This window comes from Lontra canadensis, unplaced genomic scaffold (assembly GCF_010015895.1).
Source record: "Lontra canadensis isolate GAN:19392208 unplaced genomic scaffold, GSC_riverotter_1.0 scaffold9, whole genome shotgun sequence".
NCBI classification, from domain to species: Eukaryota; Metazoa; Chordata; class Mammalia; order Carnivora; family Mustelidae; genus Lontra; species Lontra canadensis.
Genome location: NW_022631003.1, coordinates 1,016,006 through 1,043,991, shown reverse-complemented (window position 1 = coordinate 1,043,991; position 27,986 = coordinate 1,016,006). Strand labels below are relative to the sequence as shown.

Genomic DNA, 27,986 nt, shown 5'->3' with positions numbered 1-27,986 from the left:
TACTTGCTTTTAAAAAAGATACTGAGAATGTTTTCTGTTCTCATCTGACTAAAATACTTACTTCATTCTGTTTTTCTTACTTTAGGTAATTGACCTGGGTTCTGGAAAAGGCTACCTAAGCTCTTTTTTGTCCTTGAAGTATGGCTTAAAAGTTTATGGAATTGATTCATCAAATACCAATACTCATGGAGCTGAGGAGAGAAACAGGAAATTGAAGAAACATTGGAAAGTCTACCATACTCGGTCAAAATTAGATGCCAATGGACTGGCATTAAAAATGACAAAAGAAAGGAAAGTGCAAGATGAAATTAAGTATAAAGTAGATATTGAAGGAATATGTAACAGCAGTCCTGTGAATCAAGAAAAGATGTCTACCTCAGATTTTTTGCCAGATTTTTCAAATTCTGTGATTTCTAACATTAGAACACAAATGGAAAACCTACATGTATATTCACATCAAGAAGAGAACTTGTGTTTTGAAAATGCCTATTCTCTTATAGACCTTTTGCCTACTAATGCCATAGAACCTGCTTTATTCCAGACACCTAAGACAAAAATGTCTGAAACAAATAAAGAGAGAAAAAAACATATATCAAAGTCAAGTGAATTAAATATATATTCACCTTTAACATCTGTTATCACTGCTGATTCACAACTACACGATATTATTAAAGATCTGGAGGTGATTTCACTTTTGATTTCCTTAATTTGTAAAAATGCTCTAAGACATAGAATTAACTTTTTTTTTTTTTTTTTAAAGATTTTATTTATTTATTCGACAGAGAGATATCACAAGTAGACAGAGAGGCAGGCAGAGAGAGAGAGAGAGAGAGAGAGAGAGAAGCAGGCTCCCTGCTGAGCAGAGAGCCCGATGCGGGACTCGATCCCAGGACCCTGAGATCATGACCTGAGCCGAAGGCAGCGGCTTAACCCACTGAGCCACCCAGGCGCCCTAGAATTAACTTTTAATAGTAGTTTCCTTAACTTAATCTTATTAGTCTAAAGAACCAAGAAATATGATCAGAGGCTATATGCAAACTATTATAAGAATCTAATATAAGATTAGCTGGAAAAATGTTTCTTTCTTTTTTTTTTTTTTTTTAAAGATTTTATTATTTATTTATTTGACATACAGAGATCACAAGTAGGCAGAGAGGCAGGCAGATAGAGAGAAAGGGAAGCAGGCCTCCCGGTGAGCAGAGAGCCCAGTGTGGGGCTCAATCCCAGGACCCTGGTAGGATCATGACCTGAGCCGAAGGCAAGAGTCTTTAACCCTCTGAGCCACCCAGGTGCCCCTGGAAAAATGTTTCTTGAGTCCTATAGTGAATTAGCACTTTAATAACCCAAATTAACCAATACTTTCCCTCCCCTCCCCATAACGCCCATATACAATACTTAAATATTTTACTATCAGGACAAAATAGTGATTGCGTATTTTTGACTGACACCTGATAATAATTAGTATTATATGATGAATATAGTGAAGAATGATATTAAATATTTCTGTATTATCTTTCAGGAAAGCTTAGCTAAATTTTTTTTTAAGATCTTATTTATTTATTTGATAGAGATTACAAGTGGGCAGAGAGGCAAGCAGAGAGAGAGAGGAAGGGAAGCAGGCTCCCCACTGAGCAGAGAGCCCAATGTGGGGCTCAATCCCAGGACCCTGGGATCATGACCTGAGCCGAAAGCAGAGGCTTTAACCCACTGAGCCACCCAAGTGCCTCTAGCTTAGCTAAATTTAAAGAGAAATTTATACCTCTGTTGTTCTACCCCTAATTAGCAATAGACACTTCCTCTCTAAATTCCTTTCTACTTACAATGTTGCAACGTCTAAGTAAAACCTACCCAACTATCTAGTTGTCTGGAAAACAGAAGAGTTGCACAGCACTCCAAAAACTTTGAAGGCTGTGGCGGTTGAAGCAACTGAATGTTCTGTCAGGTTAAAGCTACTTATAGGTACAATTTTTTTGTTTAGAAAATTTAGACTTAAGCCTTGCTTAAGGTCTGAATACATGGGCTAAAAAAACATTTTTAATAGAATAACTAAAGTAATTGTTCTGAAGATAGTTATAAAAATATACTTTATTCACAACTTAACATGTCTATTATTTTGAATTTATAATAACATGATGATAAGAATAGAAAACACTTACTGAATTTTATTGTGTGCTAGAGATTGTACTAATTTATGAGTATTAGCTTACTTAAGTTTTACAACAACCCATTGAGATAGGTACTATTATTATCCTCATTTTATAGATGAGCAAGACGGAAGAGTTAAAACAAACTTGGTATATTGATTAAGATCTGTAAGTGTACGTGTGTGCCCATTCTGTACATTCTGTACGGAGAGAGGGAGAAGCAGGCTCCCTGCTGAGCAGAGAGCCCGATGAAGGGCTCGATTCCTAGACCCTGGGATCATGACCTGAGCCGAAGGCAGAGGCTTTAACCCACTGAACCACCCAGGCGCCCCAGCAGCATTTATTCTTTATGACAGCATTTTTTAAGTTTTGGCAGGCAGTTTTTATTTTATTTTATTTTATTTTTTAAAGATTTTATTTATTTATTTGACAGAGAGAGATCACAAGCAGACAGAGAGGCAGGCAGAGAGAGAGGAGGAAGCAGGCTCCCCGCCGAGCAGAGAGCCCGATGCGGGGCTCGATCCCAGGACTCTGGGATCATGACCCGAGCCGAAGGCAGCGGCTTAACCCACTGAGCCACCCAGGCGCCCCGCAGGCAGTTTTTAAAGAAGTAAATAAAAATATTGACTTGAAGCTATAAATGTGTCTCAGATCACAAGCTTGTCCTCGTAAGACATGCTTTGTTTGATTGTCCAGTCTTTAATTTGGCTAGTTGTTAAGCAAGTATTAGTTGTAAAAGATATCAGAGAAAATTCAAATGGTTAAGTAACCAAAAACATTAGAAAATCAACTCAAAAGTATGTTAGTTGTGATAAAAAATCACAGTCATTTTGCCTATAAAGGAAATAATTATTCATTTAAAATAAACATATACTACTTTCTAGGTAGAATTTGATCATTTTTTAAAGCTCCGTATATTCTAATGAACATTTAAAAACTTCACCTGGAATGTTTTTATAGCCTTCCTTTTAATTGCCAAAATGTATTTTTTCTTCTCATTTTTAAAGGATTGTTTGATGGTAGGTCTGCATACTTGTGGTGATCTTGCTCCAAACACTCTGCGAATATTTACTGCCAAATCTGAAATCAAGGGAGTTTGCAGTGTGGGCTGTTGCTACCACCTCTTATCTGAAGAGTTTGAAAACCCACATAAAGGTACAGAGTTTTCCATATCTCTTAATTATATTTATTTGAGCATAACAGCTATTTTCTATCTCTCCTCTTTTTTATTGTTGACAGTAACATTTTGAATTAACATTTGAGAGAATACCGGATCTAATATTCTTGTGATTTAAATGTTACATCAAATGAAATTTGATATGCTATCACATTATGTTTTATTGTATTTTCTTTGTTCGTAAAGAAACAGAAACATTAGCATTAATGAATGCTAAAAACTGCAAATATTTAAAGATTTTATGTGGTACGTTTCAGACAACTTCTGTTTAAAAATACTTGTATGATATACATTTACTTAAATAGTAAAGCTAAGTTATTTTGAGATGAATATATAGTTGCAGAGTTTGCTTTCATTTCTAAAGCCTCTGTTTTGTACACTATATTGATATCTCTAAAAAAAAAAAAAAAAAAAAGAAAAGTTCCTTACTGTATTTTGAAGAGTCAGCATACTCCGATTTTAAAAATCTGCATGATTAGGGCACCTGGGTGGCTCAGTGGGTTAAGCATCTGCCTTTGGCTCAGGTCATGATCTTAGGGTCCTGGGATTGAGCCCTGCATTGGGCTCTCTGCTCAGTGGGGAGCCTGCTTCCTCCTCCCCCTCTGGCTGTCTCTCTGCCTACTTGTGATCTCTCTCTCTCTATTTCAAATAAATAAAATCTTGAAAAAAAATCTGCATAACTGCACAGTTACATCAAAATAGTATTCAGACTACTCCCTGGACTGAGAAGGTACCTGAGGAATAAAGTACAGAGTACTTTGGTAGGACTTGAAACATCTCATAGCCCTTCATCCAGAGCAACACCTGAAACTCCTCTGTCTGATCCATTTTATATGTTCTATCTCTCCATGAGATATGCTTTCAAAACCACTGGTTCAGATTAGATGGTTATTTAGTCTATTAACATTAGCAGTTTTCTTTTCTATTAGTATACTGAAGTCTTTATCAACATCCACCATCCCTTGCTAAGAATTTTTACATCAGGAAGATGTGTGTATATGGATGGTATTATATGCTCTTCTCAGTTTTAAAAGCCAGGTGAATATGAAATTTTAATTATTTTTCAATTAGCCATGTCCAAGAAACAAAAAATTTGATTGTATAATTCTACTGAAATTTGACTGGATGAAACAGAGATTATTCTTAAAACTGACAAAGATTTTTTTGTGAAATGAAAGTTAATTGAGTTTGAATTCTTTTATGTGTTTTAAAAAGTATCTTTTAGGAGCAGGTTCACAAAAGTTGTGCAGATATAGAAATACACGAGTGAGAGAAAGCAAATTGGCAAAAAGTTAACCACAGTTCGATTTACATGGAGAATATTTATATCTTTTTTATGCCATTATTTCTGACTTTTCTCTGAGTGTAGAAATTTTCAACATAAACATTGGGGAAAAAAGTGAACCTTAAATAGAAAAAAAGTATAGCAAAGTATATACACAAATTTTTACATTATTGTACAGTCTTATTTCCTGTCTTTCCTAAAAGAAATGAAGAATGACCTTCAAAACAATCACAGTTGTACAGCTCTTAAAATATTAAATGAATAGTGTTTTCCTGCATCAGCAATAACATAAGATTTTATATAGGGGAGGTTTGGTTCTTAGTTCAGCAGCTTCCTGTTCTGTAGGTACAATTAAATATTTTTGTTGTTGTCGCTTTGTTTTTTTAAATAATTGGCTCATTTGGGATAGGTATAGATGCCTGGTGTATTCTTCAGTTCATAAGTATTGTTCTATAGTATAAGACCTTTAATTTCAGCTCTCTTCTTCCTTCTTTCATTTTATCATCGTCATTCCCCCAGAGATGCCTTCCCCTTCCAAAGGACCTCCTCCTCTTCAGGCAGTACCCTTTTAGGACTGCTATCTCTGGTCCTTCTGGGCCTTTGCAGCCATTGCTCTGTATCATCACGTCTCAGACCTAGCCTCAATATTTCCCCACCATGGATGAGATCCTCTTTTTTGGCTTTCTACTTTGCTCTCTGTCACACCCATTTTTCCCCACCTGATTCTCCCTCTGGAGTGATCTCTCAGCTGGTTCTGCTAGTTTAGGATGTTTATTTACTAACTTATATTTAAATCAAAATTTGTGGTATAATTACAGCTTATGAGTAATTTTATTCTCTATCTGGTTTTTGTAGAACATGTAAAGAAATTCAGATTTAACTGACTCATTATTTTATGGCAACCAGGAAGTACCATTGGTACATTTTTCATCTCATGTCTAGTTCTTTAATTCTGTTCCTAAAGGGCTCGGTAAAAGCTGCTTGCTAGAGTAGAAAAAAAATTAAAAGAATGATTAGTTACTTCTTTGCCAATCAATTTTACATCAGCCTTTAGGTATTTTTTTTTTAAGATTTATTTGTTTATTTTAGAGAGAGTATGCACACAAGCATGTGTGAGCGAAGGGAGGGGTGGAGTGGGGGGAGAGAGAATCCTCAAGCAGACTTTCTGCTGAGTGTGGACCCCAACACTGGCTCAATCCCAAGACTCCAAGTTCATGACCTGAGGTGAAGTTGAGAGTTGGCTGCTCAACTGACTGAGCTGCCCAGGTGCCCCAGTACCTTTTCTAAGAGATCATTGCATTAAACTATTGACAGGTATTTATTGACTATGTATTTGAATTAAAATGAACAATATATTTGCAAAGGGCATGTTCAGTGGAGAGGCCTTTGAAGAATCTGGAAGGGGTGGGAAGATAGGGAGGGAAGAATCTGGAAGATAGGGAGGGAAGATAGGTAGGAGGGAAGATAGGTGAATCTACATCTTCAGTCACTCCTACTTCTTTCCTGCCATGGGAAAATCTGATATATATATGGGTCTTTAGAGTGTAGAAACTGGATTTTATTCACTTTTGTATCTTCAGAACTAAGCACATTGCCTCAAACCTGATACATGTAGATCAATATTTGTATAATGTATGTTGAATAGATAATCAAGGACAAGTGACAAGCAATAGAAAAAAGTTCACTATCACTGTATTGGCAGCTGCATATCATACTGGTAGGAGAAAATATAATTGAATAAACATTTCTTGACTAGCTACTATGTTCAAGGCATGGAACTTGACACTGTAGACTAATAGAGAGAGATTGGGAGGGCCTCATAAAAAGTCAGTACTTTGAGAAAGAAGTAAAAAAACTCAAATAGATGCCAAGCAGAGTTCAGTTCAGTTCAGCACTCATTGAATGCCAGCTATGTTCCATACTGTGCTAAGCAGTAATGATATTAAAATGTATGAGATATCATCTTCACCCTCAAGGGATAAAAAAAGTAGCTCTTAATCCTAGGAACCAGATAGTCCCTGTTAGTAACTTAATTTGCAAGAAATCGTTTAGAATAGAGAATTCAAATAATATAGAAAGATATTAAAAATGAAAATAAAGTCTCCCAACCCATATTTTTGGTTTCTTATGTAATTTTCTAGAAAAGAAAATGTATACACATAGGTATATGCTTCATATTCTTATATTTTAGGGAACCAAAAGATAAACAGTTCATTTCCTTACTTTTTCCACTTAATATATTGTGATCTTTCCATATCAGCACATACAATGTTGCCTTATTCTTTTTAGTGATTCCAAGGTATTTCATATGCTATTTTTTATTTACTCAATCCTAAATAGTTATATTTTCTGAAAACAATGGTACTTTTCTTCCAGCAGACCATAATTTAGTGAACAGATGGTCATTTCACTGTAGAGCTTGGAGAACACAAAATATGGAAAGAGTGTTTCCCTCTATTTCCTAATCCTCCAACATTAGTTTCAAAAGAATGTAATAAGTGCTATAAGACAGAATATTATACCTGTATTATTTTATAGCAGAGTAATATGTAGCTTAGTCTATGATGGGGGTACGTGGGCATTGAGGTTATGTTCCCAGTGTGGCAACATCCACTGTGACTTAAAAGATCAGTAGGAGGGGCGCTTGGGTGGCTCAGTGGGTTGATGACTCTGCCTTCGGCTCAGGTCATGATCCCAGGGTCCTGGGATCGGGCCCTGTGTCAGGCTTTCTGCTTTGTGGGAAGCCTGCTTCCTCCCCTCTCTCTGCCTGCCTTTCTGCCTACTTGTGATCTCTGTCTGTCAAATAAATAAATAAAATCTAAAAAAAAAAAAAGAAAAAAGATCAGTAGGAGTTAATCAGGCAATATGGGAAGGGTAATGCAGACAGGAAACAAAGGCTTGGGGTGATAAGTGTTCAAAATCACATTTCCTTCTCTTTGCATTCTTTAGTCACTGTTTCTCTCTGTCTTTTCTCCCATCCTATTTTTTCTTATGTCTTCCTCAGAAGCAGTGATAATGATAATTCTAATGGTCATTTCAGTGCGTAGAAAGGGGTAGCTTTTAGAGTGAATGACACCTCCATTTTCTGATTTCAGTTTACCCATAAGTGATTTCCTCAGAATCTCTCTTTGGTTCTCTTAGTTTATTTATTTAGTACCTAGTTATTCATAAAATAACCTTTGGATCTTCTGGGAAAATTAGTTAAACCAAATAACTACAGATTTTCACACTCTGGAAATGGAAGTCTCCCAGTTAACAGATCTCAAGCATTGGTCTTGGATCCTTTCCTTCTCTAGAGTGGAAGTTGCCATTGTTCACTGAGTGAATAGGACATTTTTAGCTGGAGGATTAACATAAGAAAGAGTGTTGGGAAGGTTTGTAACAACAGTGACTGGCAGCTACAGACTCATTTTCCCTCTTTATAGGCAGAATTAATTCAGGGGAAGGCTTTCCTATCAAAAATATCTTAACTGAAAAAAATAAATCTTAACTGAGAATCATTGAGATTATCAGGTAAACAATACTAGGCTTAACTGCCAAAAGCTGATATTAGTATCTTACTGCTGCTTGCTTTCCTTATGCATACCTGAAACAATCAGAAGGTTGGGAGTTTTCATGTCCGGAAACTGAAGAATAAGCAGAAAGCAACAGGACTGAGTATTACGATGAAGTAGGTAGAGATGTATACAACTTGAGTACCTTCAAATATTTTGGAGGTCAAGAAAAGAGGTGGGAAGCCAAAAGGTAGGAGAAAAATACAGAAAAATAAGTGATAGGAATAACAAAAGGAACCTTTATTTGCAGTTTTGCCTACTTTTGGACTACCACATTTTCTCATCTCAAAAGCCAGATGGCAAAGGTAACTTATACCCTTCTCTCTTTCCCATGCCCTTATCTCCATTTTCTTGCCTTATCTTAGCTATAGTAAAAGGAAGATGATATGAACCATCCCCTGCAATTTTTATAACAGTGTTTCTCAATTCTGGCTGCCCAGCTGGATCAAATATGACACTTTCGGTATATATATCCCAGGAACCTGCTTCTGACCTTCCGAACTACAGTCTCCAGAAATAGCACTATATTTAGTACTATATATATATAGCATTACCTATAGAGCTTCTTGAAAATATTTAAGAAGCTCTATAGGTAATTCTGATGAACAGCATGTTTGAAAACAAGATATTTATTATGGTTCCATAAGGAGACATATAGAACTTTAAAAGATGATTTGTATAAATATATTCAACATTATTAATAGTCATTTCAGCCTCTCTCACACACAGACTTAGAGACTCTACTCACATGCCAGTTTGTAGATCCAAACCAAAGGCTGAAACCAAAAGGGCCCAGGAGGGTGTATCAAAGTCCAGAGTGTGGAGTGCTAGAGTAATTAGCCCAAAAAAAGTCCATAAGGTATGGAGCTCAGGATAAAACCTGGGGAAACCAAACATGGAGGGCAGGACACCATGTAATAAATGCATAATAAACTTAAGGGCTAGAAACGACAAAATCAAGGGGGGAAAGCTAGGACAAACAAAAAAATGTCCAAGATAATTATTATGAATACTACTAGAATTTTGATAGCTTAACTTTGTTGAAGAGCAAGGGGTGCGTGTGTTTGGGGTGTTTGTGTGTGTGTGTGTGTGTGTGTGTGTGTTAAGGCAGACAACAGCAGTTTTTATGGACTATATAGCAGTAACTATGTGGATAGATAGAATATGGATATAGTCTCATTTTGTATATATTAAATAGTTCTCCTATTCCTTACTAAAATAGAAATCCATCACTATACAGTTTGATCATTATATTTAAATTACAGGGCAAGGGGTTTGCATGCCCAAAGTTAGCTTATTTCCTGTCATACATCTAGCACTTGGGTTCCATGGAATTATATCTCTGAATGGTCAAGTGTGTCATGTGTCTCTCCCTTCATATCTTATACACCTGCCCCTCACCCTCACTTTGTTTGCACAGCTGTTTTTAAGTTTGAATTGGGGCATGGTAGCCCTTTGGGATGTAAATTTGAGTTATTAATAGTCCAACATAGTATAGTAGAAAAGTCTGGTATGTACACTGCAACTTTTTATGATGATATGTACTATGTAAACAATATGTGTTTTACATGATATGTTTACCCAGCATGCTGTGGTAGACCATAGAGGTGGTCTGCCATGAATGTCAATTTTCAAAAATACCTCAAAGCTCTCTGAGTCATTATGAATACTGAAGTTATACCATATGTTTTAAAAACTGCTTTTAAATATTTATACATTATGAGCCAGTGGTTCCTATGAGAACAAGAAATACCAGAAACAGTTTTATTGCAGTGCTTTATAGAACATATATATTTTCCCAAGCTTGAATTGTTGTAGCATTTTGTTTTAATATTGATTATTATTGTCATAATTAATTTTAAATACTTATATTACTTCTATTCCTTGAAATTGGAGAGACAAATTCTTTTGGTTGTTTTTCCTGTAAAGGTAGAAAAGTTACCTATCTAGATCCACGTATCATTTCTTCCTTGCTAATTGAACAATAATTTTGTTAAGGCATCAGTGTTTAGGAAGATTATGCCCTTCTAAATATAGCCTCAGAAATAGATGACTTTCTTTTTTGCTTTTTAAAGTAATCTCAACAACCAACGTGGGGCTCGAACTCACAACCCTGGGATCCAGAGTCACATGCTTTTCCAACTGAGCCAGACAGGTTCCCCAGAAATAGATGACTTTCAATCTCAATTAATTATGGTAATTTCATTTATTTAGGAATGGATATGAGACACAGTTCTTACCAATGAAGCATGAGAAGCATATCTCTAAAGGGGTTTCCTAGGAAATTTTGTGGGGTTTTTTTTGTTTTGTTTTGTTTGTTTGCTTGTTTTTCTTAAAACTGATCTCAAGATGGGAAATCACTTTTTTTTTTTTTTTTTGCCTCTGGACTTGATCATCTGTATGTGTTTGTTCGGCCTAACAGAATTATCTCTGTACCTGCCTGTTACGTATACTGCAGAAATGGGTGTTAGTGTGCCAAGACCAGTCTGAGGGAAAAAGGTAGTTTTACTTTTTTTCTACATTTATATGATCATTGCAGAGGCTTAGGAGTATGGGAGGAGTGGAGAAAGATCTGGGACCCTAGAGAGTCAGCTCAGGCGGTTTTATAGAAACCTCTTCCCTGGCCTCAGGAGGAAGTCGCTACTAGGAGCACCTCTTGTTGGGGACACAGATTTGTGCTTGGTTTATCCCACCCCATCCCCAGTCCAATGCCAGGCAGTCTTCTAGAATTGTTAATATACTCCAGATACTGCAGATCTGCAGATAACATGAATGGTATAACCTTTGAAAGCCTGAAGTAAACCTTCATGTTTACCCCCAGCCTTAATGTGTTACAGAGAATTAAGGTGATTCTCCCATCGATCCCTCCATTTACGTTTGCTTTGTTTTTGTTTTGTTTTGTCTTTAACCAGAGGAGGGCTGTAGATATCTTTTAGTGGCATCTTTCAGTCTGGTTCTGCCATTTCTGTATCCAATGGAAATATTTTAAGGGCACATGATAGCTCTCATATTGTAGATTGTTTCTTTATTTTTGTCACCAGTGGGAGTTTTAAGGGAGCTAGATACTTCTGTAGTCATCTTTATTGTCTTTGAGGATTAAATCTTGATATAATTGCTTTAAATTTAGAGGTACTTCGCTGGGAAAGGCATCTGGAAGTTGAAAAAAAAAGATATTGAGCATGTCATTTGAAAATGTAACACACTGTTTAAAAATAAGCTTAGCTTGTATTTAGAGATCTTCAGATATTCAGTACTTGGTATTAAAAACTCCCAAGGCAATATTAGCTGGTAATATCAGCATTAAACCATGCATTGTATCATACAGAAACGTATGACTAATTTCTTAGTCAAGGTAATAGTGAATTATTCCTGTCATTGCAACAATACATAGAATTGCTGCCTTTTTAGTAAAGACAGTATTTTCTGACACATTTTATTAAGTATTTTATTAAATAAATCTTTTGCCTATTATGGCTTTTTAATATTGGGAGTTTGAGGGATGTAGAGGAACAAAGCTGGTTTCTCTTTTCAAAACAGCATGTATTTGATTTCCATTTCTAGCAGTGTGGGAGATGTGATTTTTCTGAGGAACCCTCCTCCTACTACAGTTCAGCTAGATCCCAGCTAAATTAGAACATGTATTTTTTTTTAAGCATTGCTGAGTCCACAAAAAATAGGGGAAATCTCTATGATTCAAGAAAAATCAAAACCTAAAAGTTAAAAGGAGAGACAAAGAAAAGGAGTTGAAACCAGAGCACAGAACTGGAGCCATAAAAGTAGCAGTGTTGTCCTGAGGCAAATGCTTCTCACAGTAGGATCTAGAGACTAATATTGGGCCTCCTGCATGGTCAGGGAGCTAAACCTGAAAAGTCCATACTAAGCTATGACTTTGAATGAGACAAAACAGTTTTCAGTCAGATCTATACAGAAAAAAAAATCAAATTCCTATGATGGTATCCCAAACTCAGGCCCTTGGAATTTCTATGGATTAAAAACTACCAAATATAAGCTCAAAACTTAACATACAAACAAACTAAATCACAAAATATGTCTGGCTGGACATAACCTGAATGCTCCTTGCCCCTCTTCAACTAAAAGTACTGAATATAGATAGTTAAATTTTGTTTCTTAAAAGCATTGAAATACTGGAAAGATACAAAGTATTTATCAGGTCAACATCTAGGAATCCACAAAGATGATGGCAGCACTGAAGCCTCTAAGGTTGTTTGCACACCGCAATCTAGAGCTTTGCTGTCATAGTCTGTTGGGGGGGTGGTGCAAATGATACACCTATACTTAGGCACATACAGAAGGAGTCTCATAGACACACACTCACAAGCCGAGACCACAAAGGTGAGGACTAAAGTCAGGGCAGCAGTAGTAGTAATAGAGTCAATTAGGATAATTTAAGAAACCTTTAAGATCGTTTAGAGTGGGACATAAGGAAGCAGGAATTGTTAAGGACTATTACAAAGTGTGTTTTCAGCCATAATTTCAGAAATTATTACAAAGTGTCTGTTTTCAGTGCAGGTGATGGCACAGCTTACATGATAGGAAACACTAAGGACAGAACAAGTTTCAGGGCAAAGTTTTGAACATGTTTAATATTTGAGATTGTTTTATGTAGGAGTGATCCTATTTTGGGAAAGTTTTATGAATGTATCTAAATACATGGAAACGGAGCTATTGTGATAATCATAGGATTTATTTTTTTCTTATTTTCTGGAAAATCTGTAAAGTGGTAGCAGACAGTGTTTCATATGGTTCAAGAATGTAGAGGCCCAGGTGTCTACAGTTTTATTGGCCTTTCAGTTGTGGCTTATTACATAATAGTTGCTACTGCTCCAGCCATTACAGTTCAAGTGAAAAGAAATAATATGAATATGAAGGAGTTTCTCCCACTGAGACACTGTCCTTTATAGAACTTCCTTCCCTTATGGACTACTTCAGAAGGCTAGGAAATGTAACCTTCTAGATGGGTACATTATACCTCCAAATGAAATCAAGATTCTGTGAGTGAGAAAGGATAAACTGGATATTAGGTGGGCAGTTAGCATTCTCTACCACTTATGGGTGTGTGTATGTGTGCACACATAGAAGCCCAGGAGTAGTATTAATGCACAAATAAGGCGCAGGAAAGAGGAGAATATAAAGGAGACTGGGGAATGTCACAGTATTTATGTGAAACAGAATGTAATCATATCCATTGTCCTCTTCTTCTGTTTAATAATTGTAACTCCTCTTAGTTCTGAGCTCCTCTGTGATACCCTATCTAGTTGGGGTTAATCTGAGGTCTTGTTTTGAGTGCTTCTCTCCTTTGTGTGAAACATGTGTTTTGAGAGTATAGCTGTATTTGTGTACTATAAATATACACAAGCTGCCAATAGTAACAACAACAAACAGTAATATATATGATTTATGAATTAATTGTGAAGATAGATGATTTATAAGTGATTTCTTAGAGGTGAGAAAAAAGAATATAAGGGTTAAAAGAACCATTTCAGCTAAAATGGAAAGATTACTTCCTGTTAAGAGATCAGGAAAAGCTTTATGAAGGTAGTAACTTTTGAATTGAGCTTTATAGTGTAAGATTTAGATAGGCAAAAATGCGAGGAGCATTCCAAGCATAGGAATGAGGTGGGTTAAGCTAAAGTGCAGTAGATCAGTTACTGGAAATGGATGAATTCTCTAGCGAGGTGGTAACCCGATTCATATGAAGTATTGAAATGTTGAAGAATATTAAAAGGGACTCATCTAGAAAGTCCATTTTGGTAATGAAAATTTTTTGAGCAGAACAGTTATGTGACCAAGAGCAAATGTTAAGACCTGTGATTCTCAACCATGAGATTGGCTGGGACCCTAACAGTGGGGAAAGGAAAATCAACCAGAAACTGTGGGACTAAGGCTAGGGGAACTAATCCAGTAGAAGTATTCACCCCAAATCAGGTAGCCAGTTCCTCATTGGTATTCAAAAGGCAAACTCCAAGGTGCCCGGCTGGCTCAGTCAGTTAAGCGGCTGCCTTCGGTCGGGTCATGATCTTGGATCAGGTCCTGGGATCGAGCTCCACATGGGGCTCCCTGCTCAATGGGGAGCCTACTTCTCCCTCTCCCTTTGCCCCTTCCCCCTTTCTTGGCTCTCTCTCATGCACACACACACTCTCTCTCTCTTTCTCAAATAAATAAAATCTTTGGGGTGCCTGGATGGCTCAGTCATTAAGCATCTGCCTTTGGCTCAGGTCATGATCCCAGGGTCCTGGAATCAAGCCCCACACTGGGCTCCCTGCTCCGCAGGAGGCCTGCTTCTCCCTCTCCTACTATCCCTGCTTGTGTTCCTGCTCTCACTATTAAATAAATAAATAAATATTTTTTATATATATATATATATATATATATATATATATATATATAGTTAATAAGTTAAGGAGTTAGAATTTCAGCCCAGCCAGTCTAGCTGTAGAGTCACATTCTCAAAACATCAGTCAGAAATTGGGACAGAGATACAGGATTTGGCCTTCTGGGAAGATTCTATTGAATTTTAAAACATCAGGGCTAAAACCCAACGTGTTAGCATTAGAGTAATTTCTGGTTCTTATTAGAGGATGAGAATCTAAAACAACCTGAGGCAAAAGCTTATTTAGATCCTGTGTGAATTAAATGGGGCAAATAAGGGAAGCTCAGGGGATACACAAATGGTAGTTCTTCCTAGATACAGAGGAGAGTCCAAGCATAGAACTGAAGACTTATTTTGGTCCTCACCTCTTTTTAAGAATATCAGTCCTTAAATATGGATAAGCTTCATTAGTTTGAGTTTGAGAACTAGGGAAGGACATTGACTTTGTTAGAGATCAAGACAGTTTGGAGATTAGTGAATCTATCCTCATTCATACAGGGTTAGGATAGTTTCCTAATTTCTGCTTTTCTCTCTTCAGTTTTACACCCTCTAACTTGTTCACATTCACATAAAGTGACATGGTGCCATTTTCCTTCTCTGGAATATGATAAGGGTGAGGGGTCTCTGGCCCAGCTTATATGGTAGTACTCACCTTTTGTTTTTAGGAGTAGCACTATCCTTAAATGTCTGTTTTGTGTTAAAGTTCATCAATATAGGTACTCAACATGAGATAAATGTGGCATCTCTCACATTCTGTAAACTCTCTTTTCACGTAGATATCAGCTATTTTATTTGCTAGGATCAATATTTTATTAAACTGGCATGGTTTTTTTTAAAGATTTTATTTATTCATTTGAGAGAGATACAGAGACAGAGATGGAGAGAGAGAGAGAGCACAAGCAGGGGGAGAGGCAGAGGGAGAGGAAGAAGCAGACTCCCCGCTGAGCTGGGAGCCTGACATGGGGCTCGATCCCAGGACCTGGAGGTGATGACCTGAGCCGAAAGCAGATGCTCATCCATCTGAACCAGCCAGGTGCCCCTAAATTGGCATGATTTGAATAGTTGTATCCTGCTTTGATTTTGCCTTCCTTTTTTGGTTTTATAGCCTATACCACATAATTAGCTTTGTCTATTTTTCTATTCATTTTCTATTTGTTTGGGCCACATGGGCCTTGAGAGAAAAGAGACCAACATGGTTTTAGGATAAGCTCTGCCTATCATGTAGGAGGCATGCAACTTGTGAAGAGCCCCATCTTGGAAAGAAAGAAAATAGTGGTTAACCATACCTAGAATCTAAGCCAGAACCTGAGTTTTAAAATACTTTTATAATTATAAGTCCACCCAACAGTGGCATAAACAATAAAGTCCTTAATTTCTTCACATAAACAGAAGTCAGGAGTAGCTGTTCTAGGGTTGGTTCACTGATTCTGGGACATTGGGGCCCTGGGTTCACATCTCTACTTCCCTGTCAGGGCTGTAGTTTCATGAGAAGTGGTATGAGTTAGAGACTTTCTCCTCATGTGTTCTCCCTTTCTGTCAAGGAGGGTGAAGAAAGTCTGTCCAGAAATTTCTCAGAATTGTTTTATGTCTCCTTGTCTAGACGTAGTTCACAAAGTAACTTTTAGCTGCAAGGGAGTCTAGAAAAATAACTATTTGACTTTCTCAGCTTTACTGGTGAGGCAGCAAAGGAGACAGGTGTTAAGAATGACTCTTGAACAGCTTGCTGTATCTGCAAAATATTTTTTTCTTCTCCTCTCCCACCCCTCCTACTTTCTCCTGCTTTCTTTCCTGTCTCCTCTCTGTTGTGTACTGATTTTGAGGATTGAGTAAAGTGAGAGCACTAACTCTGTGAAAGGAGAGGGGCAATGATCTCTTTGTGTACTCCTTTGCTTTGGCACCTACCACATTATTTAATCATGGTTAAATAATGGTTTAGGTTTAATCTCTTCAGGATAGTTTTGTATTTATTCCTCATAGTAGACTCAGACACAGTTTAAAACAAAAAGTTTATCTTTAAAACTTTTAATGCCTCACATTCACCAAAATATGTAATATATAGCAAGTACTCAATAAAGGAATAACATTGAAATAAAATTATAAATTAAGAAAAAAACTGATTCAGTCCTGGCTAAAACTAAAGAAAAAACAAGTATTTTTGATGAGGCATCTTGAGAAGAAATCATTATGTTGACGTAAGTGGTTCGGGAATTCTCAAGGTACTAAGGTGGCTTTGCCCTTCTTAGCAAAGATAAGAAACAGAAGGTTAGAGAAGGTTTACATTCCAGAGGCCACTGGAGCAAAGTGATGAAAATGATTTCACACTATCCTGGTGAGACAGGGGTCTTACTTAATTTTAAATCTATACAAACTCAAGAGTCTTGTGTGTCATAAATTGTCATTCCCTCTTTGGTTTTCTTTGAGAAGAAAGAAGAAACTTCTAAATACTCACCTACTAACTATGAAGTTTTTATTTCTCTCTAAAGCATCTAATCTTTAACCACAAAGCATATGATGGCCACAGAGGTTGTAAAACATGTTTGTGAGAGAAGAATATATTTGTTCTCTTGGTTATAATAGTGGTTTCATAATTTTTTTCATCAGATCCAAATTAAGAAATACATTTTATGTCATTACAGATTAATAGGTAAATAAAATTGGTACTGAAATTTCACCAAAAAAAAGTGCTTATTCTTTTTTTCTTTTTGGTTAATTAATATTTATTCTTCAAAAGGTGCTGGATCTTACAACCCACAGTGCATGCTGATGTATTTATCTTATTCCTTCCTATTAAATTTTAGAAAATGTTGATCACAATCCACTGAGTTGATTTTGTGACCCCTTAATGGGTTGCAGCCAGTAGCGTGATGGTACATTTTTAGTGGTTGGCTTTGCACCTGAATAAAAGCTCCTTAATGTCAGTGTTTTCTGATTTCCATGGTGTAAATACACCCTACTTGGCCAGTTTCAAGCTACTCTCCACTAAATGTTGAACTGGGAAAAAATGACATAATCAGCTTTTTCTGGAGCCATTAGGAACCAGCTTTACCACATCACTGGCTATAACACAGAGTGTAAAGTAAATATGAATTTATGTCATGTTTCTTATAAGTAAGTGAATTTGCTCATTTAAACTGCAGATTGCCGGGTGCCTGGGTGGCTCAGTGGGTTAAGCCTCTGCCGTCAGCTCAGGTCGTGATCTCAGGGTCCTGGGATCAAGCCCCACATCGGGCTCTCTGCTCAGCAGTGGGCCTGCTTCCTCCTCTCTGCCTACTTGTGATCTCTATCTGTCAAATAAATAAATTTAATTTAATTAAAAAAAAATTTAAAAAGCTGCAGATTGCCTTATCTGTTAAGCATGACAAACAATATCTGTTATATAGCAGATAACAAATATGTATTTGTTAGAAGAATGAGTTGCTTTATTTTGACAGGTATAAAAGAGTATTTGTATCCCCCCAAGTTTGTTTCTTTTTCAGTCCTGTTATTCATATAAGGACTGTAATTTCTTAGCTGAATGTCACAGGGATTTTTTTATATTCATAAACTTAAAGTCAAAGAAGAAATATTTTACTTTATTCATGTGTCATGGTGCATACTAAATATCATGTGTTCATCACTTAAATTGTTTTCTAAGAGTTTTAGCCTAAAATTTGAAAAAATAAAAACAAATTAATAAAAAAAAACTGTAAATGATTATATTTCAAAACAATTCTTTGAAGAAAAGAAAACTTCAAAAACAAGTTACAAGTGAATGGATTATATTTCATATTCTTTTCAGTGAACTGTCTTTTAACCTTGCTACAAATCATTAATATTTGATCCAGAATCTGGATATTGGGACATAGAATTTTATTTAGCAACTCCTTTTAATTTAAAACTAACCAGCGATTAAAACGCAGACTCTGAAACAGTTATGAGAACATAAGAACTGATTTAGTAAAAGCTTTGGGCATTGAGAATATCAATAAAACTTTTATTCAACACAGAGTGTGCTGAGATTTAGAAGACATACCAGGAATTTTGTACCCACTAACTGCCCCCTTTGCTAGATACGAGGGATTTCTAGATAAAGCACTTTAAAGAAATTTACAGCCCAATGGGAAGACAGATATCAAAAGATAGCTGTAACACAGTGTGATAGGTGCTGTATTCGAGTTATAAGTTACACAGGAAGTGTAGAGATGGTGACATTTAAATTCCCAGGGGAGTCCAGGAACACCACACAGAAGAGGACATGGTTTGACTGCCTAGAGTTTTACTTCTGTCTTTGTAGTGCTACAGCTTTGGATAAACCAGTTAGCCTTTGTGGGTCATCTATAAATTAGTGAAAAGAAAGGGGCTCAATTCAATGACCTTGGAGGTTTCTCGTGGCTCCAGTAATGATTCTGTGACTTGAATGTACCTTTCCGAAATATGCCTTTTGTTTCAACTGAACCTCACCTATATTTATCATGACATTTAGGTTTAGTTTCATTATTTTTTTTTCTTAATTATATTGGATTTGCATGAACAGATATCTGCTTTCCTGCCATGATTCTGCATTTGGATGAGAACGTGGAGTTTTTGGAAATCAGTATAATAATGCATAAGTTTTATTTTTTCCCAAAGTTTGGTGTCTAAGAGGTTAAATTACCTAACAATAATTTGTAGAAAGTACATATTAATATTTTTATTTACTTAACTATCAATATTAACAGTTTATTAGCTTATTTAGTAATTCAGTTAGAAACCATCAGGAGCAATCTCAGCTTGAACAAGGTATTTGCTCTTGTAATCTTATAGCAGATAAGTAGACTTTACTGTCAGTTTTGTAGATTCAGCTGTTTATAAGTTTTTGTTACAATATCATATTACTTCTCACTATTCAGCTGGGTTTATGTCTCAGAATAATTCTTGCCAATTAATATGGGGAAAATATAGAGATTTCTAGATGTACTTGGCAGTCTTTATACAATTACTTCACATAGACAGCTGTATCTAATCTTTAGTCAGTTGTACATTTTCTAGAGTGTTGGCACTGATTTTACTTTTGCCATAGGGCATCTTCTTGCTGTTTAGAAGTAGTTAAATAAGGAGTTTTAATACATTTTGCCCTTTTCTTTCTTTAGTTTGCACCTCGTTATCTCTTGTGACTAACAGAAAGTGGTTTCTGAAGCTCATGCAGATTGTATTTATTCAGCATAAGAAAAGTTCTGCCTGTGCTCATGGTAAATAAAAGAAGTAAAAAATGTGATTAAACTAAAATAGAAAATTAATACATCTGCTTAAAAGAAATAGTAAAGAGAAATAATTTATGTTTCAAATACAGAGTAATATGAAGTCAAAGCTAATAGAAATTCTTTTCAGAAAGTTGACTATCAAACTAATATAAAACAGGCTTTTAAAAAACTAATTTAAATTTTACTAGGTTTATTATTTTTTTAAGATTTTATTTATTTATTTGAGAGAGAGAGAGAGAGAGAGCATGAGCCGGGCACAGGGTGTTGGGGGGGGTGTGCAGAGGGCAAAGGAGAAGCACACTCCCACTGAGTAGGGAGCCCGGTGTAGGGCTCGATCCCAGGACCCTGGAATCATGACCTGAGCCAAAGGTGGATGCTTAACCAACAGAGACATCCAGGCACCCCCATTTTACTAGGTTTATATACAAACTTGGATTTGTATATATGGAGCACATGATCTTGAAAAGTATTTTGCTGCGAATATAGTATTCTCACATTTCTTTTTCCCATGGTAAATAAATTATAAGCAAGTTTCTAAATTTGTTTCATCATCAGTCTGGCATGATGAGTAAAATTCTCATTGGAATGAAGTCACACCATGATGCATAATATTAGTCTAAAAACTGTCTCACTGACTTAATGTTTCAGATATTCCATATGTGTCTCAATGTAAACTGTTTTATCAAGGCTGGTAAAAGGCTGTGAAAGAGCCCATCAAAAACAGCAGGAGAAACTTTTGGGGCATAGTGAGAAGCACCAGTGGGGAGCTACTATCACATTGGTGGCCAGACCAACACAGTGTTTTCTCTCAGCACCCAGACTTTGCCATTCTTACAGTCATGCACAAAAATACCAAGACAGTAGTGTCCAGATGGATTCACTAAGAAACGGTGTTTTAGGGGGCACCTGGGTGGCTCAGTCAGTTGGGCAGCCATGCTTGATTTCAGCTCCAGTCATGATCTCAGGGTACTGGGATTGAGTCCCGAGTCAGACTATGGGCTCATTGAGGGGGTCTGCTCCAGGATTCTCTCTCACTCCTTCTCCTTTGGGCCTCCCCCTACTTATGCTCTCTCTCTCCGGCTCTCTTGCTTTAAAATAAATGAATAAATATTTTTTAAAAAGAAAATATTTTACCATAGATATGATTCTATCAAAGTAATATATACATTTTAACTAGTTGTTTATTTTCTGTTGGATGTATCCTATAATTTACATATTCTGTCCCTTGAGATAACATTCCTAGCTGTACTTTTAACCAAAGGATAAGTGAAATACTAATATATTGATTTTATATGGAGCCAGAAGTAGAGATGAGCTGCAGAAAATATGGCTATACCTCTTATAAATATGGCTATACCTCTTACGGTCTAGACAGAAACAAATGAGAAATAGTAAATTACTCTTTTACCATTGACTAACCAGCTCTGCTGTTTTAGAATAATCTGTGTAGAAAAGTCCATACGTGGAATATAAATCTTAGGGTCTTAAATTGAAGGTATGTCCTGATGAAGGCAGAAGGAGATGACCACTAGGGGCTCAATACATATTTATGTAATGTATCAATTAATTAACATGAAAATATGATAATTGGGCTGTGATTTTCCTTAAATCTCTTGAATTCTAGGATCTTTCCCTAGTACTTCCTTTACAACTTAAATCATTGTTGATAGCTATGCATAAATTTTATCTTTTTAAGTTATTAAATTTTTATACCCATATTTAATCATTTCACGAGAATAGAGCAATTTTTAATTTTACCTACTTTTAAATTATCTAGTTATTCCTTTTCTAGTTGTACTGTTTTGACTTTATTTAAGGGGCTCCTGGGTGGCTCAGTTGTTAAGCGTCTGCCTTTGGCTCCGGTCGTGATCGTGGGGTCCTGGGATCCAGCCCTGCCACCAGCTCCCTGCTCAGCGGGAGGCCTGCTTCTCCCTCTCCCACTCCCCCTGCTTCCGTTCCCTCTCTCATTGTTTCTCTCTCTGTCAAATAAATAAATAAAATCTTTAAAAAATATGTTCTTTAACATATTTGCTACTAACGCTAAGGAGTATAGGTCTGGTTTACATAGTCATTTAATTATATTTATCCTTTTAGTTTTAATATACTCAAAAACCTGGCAAGATAGAAATGCTTCAGAAATCTAGACAGTTTAATATAATTCCAATATGTCTTTTATCTTTAGGTAATATTTTGAATACCATAGGCACTAACCTCATTTAAAAGCTGAAATGAGGGATGCCTGGGTGGCTCAGTGGGTTAAAGCCTCTGCCTTCGGCTCAGGTCATGATCCCAGGGTCCTGGGATCGAGCCCCACATCGGGCTTTCTGCTCAGCAGGGAGCCTGCTTCTCTTCCTCTCTCTTTGGCTGCCTCTGCCTACCTGTGATCTCTGTCTGTCAAATAAATAAAAAAAAAAATAAAATAAAAGCTGAAATGAAAATCAAGAAATTTTCGTATAATTGTCTTGTAGTCTCTATGCTAATTTTGAATTATAAAGCTCTAAGGTAAGAAATAAGTTTCTAAACTTTTTTTTTTTAATTTTATTTTTTATAAACATATAATATATTTTTTCCCCCAGGGGTACAGGTCTGTGAATCGCCAGGTTTACACACTTCACAGCACTCACCATAGCACATACCCTCCCCAGTGTCCATAACCCCACCCCCCAACCCCCCTCCCCCCAGAAACCCTCAGTTTGTTTTGTGAGATTAAGAGTCACTTATGGTTTGTCTCCCTCCCAATCCCATCTTCCTTCATTTACTCTTCTCCTACCCCCTTAACCCCCCATGTTGCATCTCCTCTCCCTCATATCAGGGAGATCATATGATAGTTGTCTTTCTCCGATTGACTTATTTCGCTAAGCATGATACCCTCTAGTTCCATCCACGTCATCGCAAATGGCAAGATTTCATTTCTTTTGATGGCTGCATAGTATTCCATTGTGTATATATACCACGTCTTCTTTATCCATTCGTCTGTTGATGGACATCTAGGTTCTTTCCATAGTTTGGCTATTGTAGACATTGCTGCTATAAACATTCGGTTGCACGTGCCCCTTCGGATCACTACGTTTGTATCGTTAGGGTAAATACCCAGCAGTGCAATTACTGGGTCATAGGGTAGTTCTATTTTCAACATTTTGAGGAACCTCCATGCTGTTTTCCAGAGTGGTTGCACCAGCTTGCATTCCCACCAACAGTGTAGGAGGGTTCCCCTTTCTCCGCATCCTCGCCAGCATCTGTCATTTCCTGACTTGTTAATTTTAGCCATTCTAACTGGTATGATGTGATATCTCATTGTGGTTTTGATTTGTATTTCCCTGATCCCAAGTGATATGGAGCACTTTTTCATGTGTCTGTTGGCCATCTGGATGTCTTCTTTGCAGAAATGTCTGTTCATGTCTTCTGCCCATTTCTTGATTGGATTATTTGTTCTTTGGGTGTTGAGTTTGCTAAGTTCTTTATAGATTTTGGACACTAGCCCTTTATCTGATATGTCGTTTGCAAATATCTTCTCCCATTCTGTCAGTTGTCTTTTGGTTTTGTGAACTGTTTCCTTTGCTGTGCAAAAGCTTTTGATCTTGATAAAATCCCAATAGTTCATTTTTGCCCTTGCTTCCCTTGCCTTTGGCGATGTTCCTAGGAAGATGTTGCTGCGGCTGAGGTTGAAGAGGTTGCTGCCTGTGTTCTCCTCAAGGATTTTGATGGATTCCTTTCTCACATTGAGGTCCCTCATCCATTTTGAGTCTATTTTCGTGTGTGGTGTAAGGAAATGATCCAATTTCATTTTTCTGCATGTGGCTGTCCAATTTTCCCAACACCATTTATTGAAGAGGCTGTCTTTTTTCCATTGGACATTCTTTCCTGCTTTGTCGAAGATTAGTTGACCATAGAGTTGAGGGTCTATTTCTGGGCTCTCTATTCTGTTCCATTGATCTATGTGTCTGTTTTTGTGCCAGTACCATGCTGTCTTGATGATGACAGCTTTGTAATAGAGCTTGAAGTCCGGAATTGTGATGCCACCAACTTTGGCTTTCTTTTTCAATATTCCTTTGGCTATTCGAGGTCTTTTCTGGTTCCATATAAATTTTAGGATTATTTGTTCCATTTCTTTGAAAAAAATGGATGGTACTTTGATAGGAATTGCATTAAATGTGTAGATTGCTTTAGGTAGCATAGACATTTTCACAATATTTATTCTTCCAATCCAGGAGCATGGAACATTTTTCCATTTCTTTGTGTCTTCCTCAATTTCTTTCATGAGTACTTTATAGTTTTCTGTGTATAGATTCTTAGTCTCCTTGGTTAGGTTTATTCCTAGGTATCTTATAGTTTTGGGTGCAATTGTAAATGGGATTGACTCCTTAATTTCTCTTTCTTCTGTCTTGTTGTTGGTGTAGAGAAATGCGACTGATTTCTGTGCATTGATTTTATATCCTGACACTTTACTGAATTCCTGTACAAGTTCTAGCAGTTTTGGAGTGGAGTCTTTTGGGTTTTCCACATATAGTATCATATCATCTGCAAAGAGTGATAGTTTGACTTCTTCTTTGCCAATTTGGATGCCATTAATTTCTTTTTGTTGTCTGATTGCTGAGGCTAGGACTTCTAGTACTATGTTGAATAGCAGTGGTGATAACGGACATCCCTGCCATGTTCCTGACCTTAGAGGAAAAGCTTTCAGTTTTTCTCCATTGAGAATGATATTTGCTATGGGTTTTTCATAGATGGCTTTGATAATATTGAGGTATGTGCCCTCTCTCTCTACACTTTGAAGAGTTTTGATCAGGAAGGGATGCTGTACTTTGTCAAATGCTTTTTTGGCATCTATTGAGAGTATCAAATGGTTCTTGTTCTTTCTTTTATTAATGTGTTTTATCACATTGATTGATTTGCAGATGTTGAACCAACCTTGCAGCTCTGGAATAAATCCCACTTGGTCGTGGTGAATAATCCTTTTAATGTACTGTTGAATCCTATTGGCTAGTATTTTGGTGAGAATTTTTGCATCTGTGTTCATCAAGGATATTGGTCTGTAGTTCTCTTTTTTGATGGGATCCTTGTCCGGTTTTGGGATCAAGGTGATGCTGGCCTCATAAAATGAGTTTGGAAGTTTTGCTTCCATTTCTATTTTTTGGAACAGTTTCAGGAGAATAGGAATTAGTTCTTCTTTAAATGTTTGGTAGAATTACCCCGGGCAGCCGTCTGGCCCTGGGCTTTTGTTTGTTTGGAGGTTTTTGATGACTGTTTCAATCTCCTTACTGGTTATGGGTCTGTTCAGGCTTTCTATTTCTTCCTGGTTCAGTTGTGGTAGTTTATATGTCTCTAGGAATGCATCCATTTCTTCCAGATTGTCAAATTTGTTGGCGTAGAGTTGCTCATAGTATGTTCTTATAATTGTCTGTATTTCTTTGGTGTTCGTTGTGATCTCTCCTCTTTCATTCATGATTTTATTTATTTGGGTCCTTTCTCTTTTCTTTTTGATAAGTCTGGCCAGGGGTTTATCAATCTTATTAATTCTTTCAAAGAACCAGCTCCTAGTTTCGTTGATTTGTTCTATTGTTTTTTTGGTTTCTATTTCATTGATTTCTGTTCTGATCTTTATGATTTCTCTTCTCCTGCTGGGTTTAGGGTTTCTTTCTTGTTCTTTCTACAGCTCCTTTAGGTGTTGGGTTAGGTTGTGTACCTGAGACCTTGTTTCTTGAGAAAGGCTTGTATGGCTATATATTTTCCTCTCAGGACTGCCTTTGTTGTGTCCCACAGATTTTGAACCGTTGTATTTTCATTATCATTTGTTTCCATGAATTTTTTCAAGTCTTCTTTAATTTCCTGGTTGACCCATTCATTCTTTAGAAGGATGCTGTTTAGTCTCCATGTATTTGGGTTGTTTCCACATTTCCTCTTGTGATTGAGTTCTAGCTTCAGAGCATTGTGGTCTGAAAATATGCAGGGAATGATCCCAATCTTTTGATACCGGTTGAGACCTGATTTAGGACCCAGGATGTGATCTATTCTGGAGAATGTTCCATGGGCACTAGAGAAGAATGTGTATTCTGTTGCTTTGGGATGAAATGTTCTGAATATATCTGTGATATCCATCTGGTCCAGTGTGTCATTTAAGGCCTTTATTTCCTTGTTGATCTTTTGCTTGGATGATCTGTCCATTTCAGTGAGGGGAGTGTTAAAGTCCCCTACTATTATTGTATTATTGTTGATGTGTTTCTTTGATTTTGTTATTAATTGGTTTATATAGTTGGCTGCTCCCACGTTAGGGGCATAGATATTTAAAATTGTTAGATCTTCTTGTTGGACAGATCCTTTGAGTATGATATAGTGTCCTTCCTCATCTCTTATTATAGTCTTTGGCTTAAAATCTAATTGATCTGATAGCCACTCCTGCTTTCTTCTGATGTCCATTAGCATGGTAAATTCTTTTCCACCCCCTCACTTTAAATCTGAAGGTGTCTTCAGTTTTAAAATGAGTTTCTTGTAGGCACCATATAGATGGGTTTTGTTTTTTTATCCATTCTGATACCCTGTGTCTTTTGATTGGGGCATTTAGCCCATTAACATTCAGGGTAACTATTGAGAGATATGAATTTAGTGCCATTGTATTGCCTGTAAGGTGACTGTTGTTGTATATTGTTTCTCTTCCTTTCTGATCTACTACTTTTAGGCTCTCTCTTTGCTTAGAGGACCCCTTTCAATATTTCCTGTAGAGCTGGCTTGGTGTTTGCAAATTCTTTCAGTTTTTGTTTGTCCTGGAAGCTTTTAATCTCTCCTTCTATTTTCAATGATAACCTAGCTGGATATAGTATTCTTGGCAGCATGTTTTTCTCGTTTAGTACTCTGAATATATCATGCCAGCTCTACAGGAAATATTGAAAGGGGTCCTCTAAGCAAAGAGAGAGCCTAAAAGTAGTAGATCAGAAAGGAAGAGAAACAATATACAACAACAGTCACCTTACAGGCAATACAATGGCACTAAATTCATATCTCTCAATAGTTACCCTGTGTCTTTTGATTGGGGCATTTAGCCCATTAACATTCAGGGTAACTATTGAGAGATATGAATTTAGTGCCATTGTATTGCCTGTAAGGTGACTGTTGTTGTATATTGTTTCTCTTCCTTTCTGATCTACTACTTTTAGGCTCTCTCTTTGCTTAGAGGACCCCTTTCAATATTTCCTGTAGAGCTGGCTTGGTGTTTGCAAATTCTTTCAGTTTTTGTTTGTCCTGGAAGCTTTTAATCTCTCCTTCTATTTTCAATGATAGCCTAGCTGGATATAGTATTCTTGGCTGCATGTTTTTCTCGTTTAGTACTCTGAATATATCATGCCAGCTCTTTCTGGCCTGCCAGGTCTCTGTGGATAAGTCTGCTGCCAATCTAATATTTTTACCATTGTATGTTACAGACTTCTTTTCGCGGGCTGCTTTCAGGATTTTCTCTTTGTCACTAAGACTTGTAAATTTTACTATTAGGTGACGGGGTGTGGACCTATTCTTTTTGATTTTGAGGAGGGTTCTCTGAACCTCCTGGATTTTGATGCTTGTTCCCTTTGCCATATTGGGGAAATTCTCTCCAATAATTCTCTCCAGTATACCTTCTGCTCCCCTCTCTCTTTCTTCTTCTTCTGGAATCCAAATTATTCTAATGTTGTTTCGTCTTATGGTGTCTCTTATCTCTCGAATTCTCCCCTTGTGGTCCAGTAGCTGTTTGTCCCTCTTTTGCTCAGCTTCTTTATTCTCTGTCATTTGGTCTTCTATATCGCTAATTCTCTCTTCTGCCTCATTTATCCTAGCAGTGAGAGCCTCCATTTTTTATTGCACCTCATTAATAGCTTTTTTGATTTCGACTTGGCTAGATTTTATTTAGTTCTTTTATTTCTCCAGAAAGGGCTTTTATATCTCCTGAAAGGTTTTCTCTAATATCTTCCATGCCTTTTTCGAGCCCGGCTAGAACCTTGAGAATCGTCATTCGAACTCTAGATCTGACATATTACCAATGTCTATATTGATTAGGTCCCTAGCCTTTGGTACTGCCTCTTGTTCTTTTTTTTGTGGTGAATTTTTCCGCCTTGTCATTTTGTCCAGATAAGAGTATATGAAGGAACAAGTAAAATACTAAAAGGGTGGCAACAACCCCAGGAAAATATGCTTTAGCCATATCAGAAGAGATCCCAAATCGTGAGGGGGGGGGGGAAGGGCATAAAAAGAGG

At 36.9% G+C, this 27,986-nt stretch overlaps 1 protein-coding gene across 6 annotated transcripts in view; it reads left to right on the top strand.

Annotated features, from left to right (window-relative positions):
• Positions 1-27,986, top strand: part of METTL25 (methyltransferase like 25) — a 148,050-nt gene that overhangs the window by 32,585 nt on the left and 87,479 nt on the right. For all 6 annotated transcript variants that reach the window (XR_004382318.1, XR_004382317.1, XR_004382316.1 and 3 more), the window contains exons 4-5: positions 86-682; positions 3,152-3,299. Coding sequence is in view for 2 of the 6 variants with exons in the window: in XM_032854663.1 (XP_032710554.1) it covers positions 86-682; positions 3,152-3,299 (745 nt within the window). In the remaining 4 variants the exon portion in view is untranslated. The remainder of the gene's footprint in view (positions 1-85; positions 683-3,151; positions 3,300-27,986) is intronic.